Source organism: Grus americana, chromosome 22 (genome assembly GCF_028858705.1).
Source record: "Grus americana isolate bGruAme1 chromosome 22, bGruAme1.mat, whole genome shotgun sequence".
In the NCBI taxonomy this organism is placed as follows: Eukaryota; Metazoa; Chordata; class Aves; order Gruiformes; family Gruidae; genus Grus; species Grus americana.
In genome coordinates, this window is record NC_072873.1 from 8,376,107 (window position 1) to 8,384,984 (window position 8,878).

Below are 8,878 nucleotides of genomic sequence, written 5' to 3' on the forward strand. Positions count from 1 at the left end.
AATAACCCACGGCACTGGCTGCGGAGAGGCGGATTGCAGGCACGACCGTGGAAGCACAGCGCTTGTGTTAGCTTTATTTCTCATCTCAGGCTGCCACGGGCATTAGTGCATTAATTCAGTAGTGACGTGGGCTGCGAAACTCCAGCCGGAGGCTGCTCACGGGGTACTGACCACCCCGGCCACCACCATCCCACCCTGGATGCCAAACCTGGGCAGCACCTGGGTCTTCTATAACATCTCCTGCCCCTGGGAATGGCCTTTGTGGCGTTGGTAGCTGCAAAGCACGCTCAGCAGCTGAGCCAGGGGACAAGGGGGACGGAGGGGACGAGGGGGATGGCATGCGAGTGGCATCCCATGTGCTCGTCCCAGTGGGCTTACGGGGTAAAGCAGCGCTGCTGGGTCATTGCTCCTACGTTAGGTGGCACCAGGGCAGGTTTCGCTCCTGGTCAGCAGCTAAATCGAAGGTGGGGACAGGGGCTGCGGGCGAGCGCTGGGCTGGGCGATGGCCCTGGGTGAGCTGGTGGCACGTGCTGGTTGGGGGGAACTGGATGGGGGGACAGGGCTACCTGTAGCCCAGGGACAAGGGGTTTCTTCTGACCCCATCTTAACTGCCCATGGGGGGGGGGGTGGGCTTGGTCTCCATGCGTGGCAGGGATTGTGACGGGGCAGCCCCCGGTCCCTGGCTCCCCTGCTTCCTAATGTGAGCCTGGGTGGGACAGGCAGGACGAGGATGGCTCCGTCTGTCCTCCTCCGTCACTCCTGGGTTGGGGGAGGCACCTCCTGGTGTGAGAGCACCCGCGGGTGCCCCAACACCCTCCTCCTCCTCCTCTGCACTCCCCTCCTCTCCATTTTTACCTGCGTGGGACCCTCCCAGGTGAGGGCCGGGGCACACGGCCATGGGTCACCCCTTGCCATGAGCCCCCCCTCGCCATGAGCCCCTTGGGACTGTTTTTCCCCACCACAGTGATGGGGACACCTTGGTGGTGCACACCCAGTGGGGGTCAGGACAGCCCCATAGCTCTGTGCTAGGAGAAGCCCATGAGGTCACCCAGCCTGCTGTGCCCACCACTGCTCCAGCCCCACAAACCACCCTGGACACCCCAGTGTCCCCAGGAACCCCTCGTTATCCCCATTTCATCACCCTTTGACATCATCCCGACAGCAGCCTGCCTCTCCATCCTCCTCTTCCTCCTGCCTGTGCCCCTTGGCTAAGCCCACCCAGTGTTTGGTGATGGGGAAATGTCCCTCACCAGCCAGTACCTTGCACCCTGCAGCCCCCCCACCCCAAGGTGTTCAGGGCCTGGGTGCACTGGGGAGATTCAGGGTGGCCTCCTGGACCAGAGGGTGGGCAGCAGGGGGAGATGCTCTTGGCACCTCTTCTCTGACCAGCGCATGGAGATCACAACTGGACGAACTCTCTCCCTGGGCATTGGCGAGCTGGAGACTCATGACGAGCACGGGCTTGGCCCCAAAACGGCCGACCCCCTCCATGCCGTGGGAATGCGGCAGCATCCTGGTGGGGGAACCCGGTACTGCTCGCCTCCCCTGGGTATTGCCCGTCAGATGGGTGCTTCGCCAGCAGCCAGCCCCAACCAGGGTGTCAGTGGTGCCTGGAGCACGGGGCAACGTGGGAGAGGCGAGGGGTGGGCGGCAGGAAGATGCCCCCTGCTGAAGCACCACTGGCTCCTCCCGTGACCCGTGCCTGGCCACGGGGCTCCCTCGCAGCGTCGGACGGGACCTACGGCTACAAGCGTCTGGCTACTGCAGCTCACCCGCCCTACATCACCTCCTTGTGCTCCTGCTTGGACTCCTTGATCACCTGGAGGCAGAGGGAGAGCAGCCATCACCCCGGGCCCAGGCTCTCCTCCCCAGCTGAGCCTGTCTGGGTCCTGAATGAGCTTGGGGACAGGGATGGGGACAAGGATGGGGACAGGGATGGGGATGGGGACAGGCACAGGGATGGTCTTTGTGAGCTGCCAGGCTCAGCTCCACCATGGTCCAGAGCCAGCTCATGCCATGAGGGCACCGGGATCACTGGCTCCCTGCTCGGGCTGCTCCTGGGGCTGAGGGACAGTGGCCCCATGTGCATGATGAGTGAATCCCTTGGGGACACCCCGTGGAGAGATGGGGATGGAGGGGAGGCAGCACAGGTGGCACAGATGAGGACTTCCCACCTCTCCATCTCTGGTTTCCACAGTTTTGACCACGATGCTCCTCTTCACATGGGCTTCTGACATGGATTTAGTGTCCAGGCTGGTCTCTAGGGGACATGGGCAGGACTTGGCACTAACCCAGTGCCCAGGGTATGGCCCCTCCATCCCTGCTCAAGTGGAGGGGTCCAAGGGGAACTGGGTGGGCTGGAAAACCCTGAACCATGGGAGACAGCAGCCCTGGGGACATGACCAGCCTCAGGGACACTGTTGGCCTCAGGGACACGGCTGGCCTTGGGCATGTGGTTGGGGATGTGGTTGGCCTTAGGGATGTGGTTGGGGACATTCTTGGCCTTGGGGATGCAGCTGGGGACACGGTTGGCCTTGGGCATGTGGTTGGGGATGTGGTTGGCCTTGGGGATGCAGCTGGCCTTGGGGATGTCATTGGCACTGGGGATGTGGCTGGCTGTGGGAAGTGATGAGCCTTGGGGACAGGGTTGTCCTTGGGGACACGGTTGGCACTGGGGACACAACTGGTCCTGGGGATGTGGTTGGCAGTGGGGACATGGGGATGTGGTCAGTCAGTCTTAGGGACATCATTTGCCTTGGGGACATGCTCAGCTTTAGGGATGTGGCCAAGGCACACTCCTCCCCCCATCTTGGGAGAACCCAGGAGTCCTGGTTCCTTGAGATTTGGAGGAGGAACTTCCTGGTCACTCTGGATGGGGCAGGGATGGCCAAGACGGCACCTCTTCCCACTGAGGCCCCAAAAGCCACCCCTGCTTGTGCCACCATCACAGCCCCCTCCCCCACATGTGGCCACAGCCTCACCTCGGATCTGCAGGTTGGAGAAGCTCTGCACAGGGACGGTGATCCTGCAGGAGCAATGGGGGATGTTGGGAAGAGCATCGGTGTCCCACCACACCCCCCCCCTCACACCAGCTCAGTTCTGCCCAGGGCTGGGGCAGGGGGGCTGGAGGATGGTCCCCAAGCAGGTCAGACACCTGAGGGACCACGAGGACTTGGGGATGGTTTGGGACACGGCTGGGGGAGAGGGGCAGGATGGAGCCCCCTACTCTGCCGTCACCTGCTCTCCTCGCCCTCCAGCAGCTTGCGGTACGTGGCGATCTCGATGTCAAGGGCCAGCTTGACGTTGAGCAGATCCTGGTACTCCTGCAGATGCCGGGCCATCTCCTCCTTGAGGCTGCGGATGTCCTCCTCCAGCCGCACCACCGCGTCCTGGTAGCCAGCCGTCTCCAGGGCGTAGCGCTCCTCCAGCTCCCGCAGCTGCCTCTCCAGGGACTCGTTCTGGGGGGCCACGAGGGGACCTGACACCCTCCACAGCCACCTTCTCCCAGGAGCTAGGAGCTCTCCACAGTGTCTGTCCATCTCCCATCCTTGGGGCCAGCCATTCCCCCAGCCATGGCTGGTGGTCCCCACTGCTGTGCCAGGGATCCCCGTGGTGGCTGCTCCCCGTAGCGGTGTCCCCCCCACCTTTTACCCCACAGCCGGCACCTACCGACCCCCGCAGAGCCTCCAAGTCGCAGGTGAGGGCCTGGAGCTGGCGCCGGTACTCATTGGCCTCCTGCTTGGCCGCGCGCAGGGCCTCTGCGTGCCGGGCGGCCGCGTCCGTCAGGTCTGCGAACTGGTGAGGGACACGTGCCATGGGATGGCACCATGCGGCAGGGATGTGTCCCGGTGGCACAAGGCATGGGGACATGACCCTGCTCTGCTCCACGGGAGGGACATGGCACCGGTAGCACGTGGCATGGAGAAATGTCCCTACCGCTGCAGGGTGATGGGACAGTGCACATGGGACGTGTCCCCAGTGCCACGTGTCCCTGGGGAAACATCCCTGCTCCCATGAGAAGAGGGGGCAATGCACATGGGACGTGCACTTGATGTGGCACTGGGGACATGTCCCTGTTCCTGCAGTAGGAAGGGACACGTGGGACATCCCCAAAGGCACGTGTCCTGGGGGCACATCCAGCTCGCACAAGAGGAAGGGACAGCGCACACAGGATGTGCCCCCAGTGGCACACGGTGCTGGGATCGTGTCCCTGCTCCTGTGGGTGGAAGGGACAGCACCTGTGGGGCACGTGGCCAATGGACGAATGTCCCTGCACCCTTGGGGTGATGGGATGGTGCACATGGGGGACATCCCTGGTGGCAGGGGAACGTGTTCCTCCTTTGTGGGTGGGAGGGATGGTGCTGTGGGACATGTCCCTGCTCCTGTGGGATTGTTCACGTGGGCCATGTCACTGTGAGCACAATTCCTTAGGGACCATGCCTATGTGGCTCACCATGGGGGACACATCCCTGCTCCCCACGAGGACCAAAGCAGGACACAAGACACGGCAGTGCGGATGCCACCACCACCAAGAAGAACCACCCGACCCCAGGGTGGTCAACCTCAGCCTTGGGAAGGTGACATCCCTGGCGGGGACAGCCAGGCCACCCAGCTGCTGGCTCCCACCGCACCTTGGACTTGTACCACTCCTCGGTCTCCTGGACGTTGCTGGCGGCCATGGCCTCGTACTGGCTGCGGATGTCACGCAGGGCGGCCGTCAGGTCCGGCTTGCTCGTGTCCACCTCGACGTGCACCCGCTGCCGGGCCAGCTGCTCCTGCAGCTCCCGCAGCTCCTGGGGGGGACAGTGAGGGTCAGCCTGCCCCACCCCACCCCCCCCCAGAGCCCCGGGACCCCCCCAAGCAGGGTTACCTCTTCGTGGACCTTGCGGAGGAAGGCGATCTCGTCCTGCAGGGTCCCCACCCGCCGCTCCAAGTCCAGGCGAGCCAAGGAGGCAGCGTCCACGTCCTGCCACCGTGAAGGGGACAGGAGGGTCTGTCCCCAGGGCTGGCCACCTGGGTCTGCCCACCCCTGCCCACCCCTGCCCCGTTCTGCCCATCATAACACATCCCAGGCCCTTGCTGCCTGCTCCTGCCCATCCCTGCCCATCCCTGCCCTGTCCTTGCCCATCTTTGCCCCATCCCTGTCCTGCCCACCCCTGCACACCCCTGCCCATCCCTGTCCTGCCCATCCCTGCCCACCCCTGCCCATCCCTGTCCTGCCCATCCCTGCCCACCCCTGCCCGCCCCTGAGGGAGGCTGAGCTGGGGGCTGAGCCCAGCCCAGCTCCCCCCACCGCCGCAGGATCCGGCCCCTGCCCTCACCTGCCTGTAGGCAGCCAGGTTGTTCTCTGCCTCCAGCCGCAGGGTCACCTCGTCCTGCAGCCTGCGCCGGAGCAGAGGGGCACCCTTACCGTTCAGCACCGTTACCCGTTGGGCGTCATTACCCGTTCGGCACCATTACTCATTAGGCACCGTTACTCATTAGGCACCGTTACTTGTTACTCTCAGCCCCATGGACAGGCTCCCCCCGGGTCGCCACGGCCCCACGCCACCAGCACCCACAGCCCGTGTCGGTGCGTGTGCCCGTCCCGCACCCCCTGCCACCGTCCCACACTGTTCCCAGGGGTCACTCTGGTCCCTGTTGCCACCACGTCCCCATCACCACCCTGGTTCCCAGGAAAACCCTGGGCACCATCCCAGTGGCCATCCTGGTCCCTGCTGCCACTCTGGTCCCAGTGGCCACCCCAGTCCCCATTCCAGTGGTCACGCTGATCCTGGTAGTCACCTTGATACCTATCCCAGTGGCCACCCTTATTCTTGTCCTGGTGGCCACCCTGGTCCCCATCACCACCCTGGTCCCCACCATCATCCTGGTTCTGGTGGCCACCCTGGTCCCCAGGACTACCCCAAGCAGGGCAGCACCTTACTTCTGCTGGAGGCTGCCGAGGTCCTCGGCAAGGTTGTCCCTCTCGATCTCCAGACGGGCCTTGGCGGTGGCCAACTGCTCCACGTGGCACCTCAGGTCACGTAGCTCCTCCTGGTAGACGTCGGCCAGACGCGAGGGCTCCTGGTCCCGCGCCTGGTTCAGCTCCACCACCAGCACCTTGTTCTGCTGCTCCAGGAGCCGGACCTTCTCAATGTAGCTGGCGAAGCGGTCGTTGAGCTCCATCATCTCCACCTTCTCGTTGGTGCGCGTCTCCCTGAACTCTGAGTTGAGCGCCGTGGCCAGCGAGAAGACCATCTTGCCCGACCCCAGGCGGGCACCCCCACGGGGACCCGGCTGGGAGCTGCGGGTGGCCCGGAGCCGGGCTGGGGAGCTGGCGGGGAGCACCCGGTACACTGGGGTGGCGGGGCCGAAGCGGCGGCCGTAGGAGGACAGCCGCTGGCTCTCCATGCCGAAGGGGTGGGCGCGATGTGACCGGCCCGGGGGTTTTATGGAGCCTGGGGGCCACCGGCCGCCCTGGCTCTGGCCACCAGCCAGGGAGCCGGAGGGCCGGCACAAAAGCCGGCCTTTGTGGCGCCTGGCACAGGCGGATGCACCCTGGCACCCAGCCCGGGCGCCGCGGCACGGCCCCCTGCCCACCGCCTGCCCCCCCATGGGCGCTGCCGGGGCACGGGGGGGGCTGGGGCACACGACAGGGTGGGAGGCAGAGAGGTGGCCACGGGCACCCCTGGGGCAGCCGGTAGCTGGGTGCAAGGCTGGGTGCAACTCCACAGGGCACCGCGGGTGCAGGGTGCAATGCTGCGGGGCGCTGTGGGTGCTGGGTGTGGTGCCGTAGGGTGCCCGCTGCAAGGGGCCAGGCTGTATCCGTGCCCTGGGCATCCGTCCCCACGACACCCCAGCCCCGGCAGCGTCTCGAGGTGCTCAGGGCAGAGACACACTGGGCAGGCTCGGGTGTGCGTGTGCATGGCTCCATGCCCGTGCACGCACCCCTGCATACGTGTGCACTCACCCTGCCATGCACAGCCCCCGTGCACACACCCACGCATGTGGCTGCTATGGATCCGTGCATGCACACCCCTCTCTTGTGCACACATCCGTAAGGAGGCATCTGCACGCACGCACACACGCATGTGCACATCCACATCCACGCACAGGCGTGTGTGCACGAGATGCACATGTGTGGCGATTCATGTCAACACACACACGCGTGCACATGCATGTCCATCCCTCCATGCAGATGTGCGCGCACCCCCCACGTGCAATGCACACGCGTGTGCCTACCCTTGCATATACGTGTGTAAACACGTGTAGCGTGCACAGATATGCACACGCAGGCTGCTGTCCCTGAACACGTGTGCACGCGCACAGAGCTGCACACGCACACCTACCCTTCCACGTACCCACAACATGCGCATGCACAGCCGTCCGGCTACGTGCACGTGTGCACACGCACACATGTGCACACACACACGTGCGCGCACACGCACACATGTGCGCGCACACACACGCACACGCTCCCCGTGTCGCATGCCCCGGGACGAGCCCTGGCACCAGCAGCTCACCACCAGCCACCCAAACCCCGCCGCCCCAGCAGGCCGAGGCGCTTTGCCGGCAGCCTGGCAGCGCGGGCAGGCTGCTAATTAAGGCAGGCTGCTAATTAAGCAGCTGAAGCCTCCAAAGTCCTTTCCACCCCAGCGGGTCTGTAAAAGCGCTGGCTGGTCGCTGCTGCAGCCTGGCCGGGGCTCAGGACACCGGGTCCCCTTCCCAGCTCTGGGGGGGCCCGATCCTGCCACGGCGGCGTGGCCATGTCACCGGTCACACGTGCACTGAGTTTGGGGGGTCTTTTGTCCCCAGTTGACCCATGGTGGGGACACAGGGCCAGGACGCTCCCCGGGCAGGGGCCGGGTGCCAGGGGCTTTCCCCGGGCGGCTGAAAGGGGCTTTGTGCAGGGCCGGCGCTGCCACGGGGTGCCTTTGTGCCGGGGCACCGCGCTGCCGGGAAAGGCCGGGGATGGTGATGGGCACGGGGCCACCGCCAGCCCCGGCCCCTCTGAGCCACGGCATCATGGCCACAAGTCAGGGCATGGCCAGGCAGGGGCACCCGGGCAGGGGACGTGGGTGTTTTGGGGACACGAGGTGGCATCAGGGTGGGTGCCCTGAGAGGCGGCTGGGAGGAAGGCGGGGGACGGGGGTCCCTGGGGTGCTGGTGGGGACGGGGACAAGGACAGGTCTCGCTGGCTGGCAGCTAGAGGGCAGCCGATGGCCGGGAAAGGCTCCCTGTCCGCTCGGGGACGGGGACACACGGCCAGGCCTCACTGGACCATGGCCACCATCGCTGGGCCACCGACAGCAGCCGGTCGGGGAGAGCTGTGGCAACGGCCGTGTCCCCCGTGGGTGCCAGCTGTGGGGACCCGGAGCCACCAAGGGTCACACTGGTGGTGCTGGTGGCACTGGGGCAGCACTTGGGGACAGCCCCTTGCTGCTACATCCCCCTTTCATCCCCAGAAGCTCCTTGGGCCCAGCCAGCCCTCCATCCCCCTGTCCCCCCAGCTGTGCTGGGCCGGTGGCACCAGTGATGGGCAGGGGTTTGCCCACAAAAACACCTGGTTTGGGGCACCAGCGTACCCCATACGTGACGTTTGGCATCCCCAGCCTGCCAGAACAGTGACATCCCCGGGGACACATGCTGCGTGACAGCCTATGGTGGCAGGGGACCTCCATCCCTACAGCCTCGCTGAAGTCCCCTGGGGTGCACAGCCCTTGCAGAGCAGGGGCGCAGGGGCTCCGGGGTCCCGCACAAGCCCCCGCACTGCTCCCCAGAGATTTATTTTCTCCCAGCTCCTACGCAGCCGGGATCAAAGCACGGAAAGCTGTCACTCCCTGCGGCTGCGGGGAGGCAGAGCTGGGCTCTCCCTCCCCCCCCAGCCCCCTCTTAA

General features: G+C 65.5%; 1 protein-coding gene across 1 annotated transcript; it reads right to left on the reverse strand.

The window, feature by feature from the left end:
* Positions 1-50: 50 nt before the first annotated feature.
* On the reverse strand, positions 51-6,407 carry GFAP (glial fibrillary acidic protein). The gene is made up of 9 exons (XM_054801519.1): positions 5,927-6,407; positions 5,322-5,382; positions 4,871-4,966; positions 4,632-4,793; positions 3,670-3,795; positions 3,238-3,458; positions 2,982-3,025; positions 2,175-2,260; positions 51-1,819 (listed from the first exon to the last, which is right to left on the reverse strand). Exons 1-9 carry the CDS (start codon positions 6,391-6,393, stop codon positions 1,778-1,780), a joined length of 1,305 nt encoding a protein of 434 aa, XP_054657494.1. The 5' UTR covers positions 6,394-6,407; the 3' UTR covers positions 51-1,777.
* Positions 6,408-8,878: the final 2,471 nt, after the last annotated feature.

What these genes read in the sequence shown, in the direction of transcription:
- GFAP (XM_054801519.1), bottom strand. Translation starts at nt 6,393, where the DNA reads ATGGAGAGCCAGCGGCTGTCCTCCTACGGCCGCCGCTTCGGCCCCGCC. An exon ending in CTCGGCAGCCTCCAGCAGAA is followed by an intron (nt 5,383 to 5,926) that starts GTAAGGTGCTGC and finishes GCTCCGGCGCAG; the next exon opens with GCTGCAGGACGAGGTGACCC. An exon ending in CTGGAGGGCGAGGAGAGCAG is followed by an intron (nt 3,026 to 3,237) that starts GTGACGGCAGAG and finishes TTGCTCCTGCAG; the next exon opens with GATCACCGTCCCTGTGCAGA.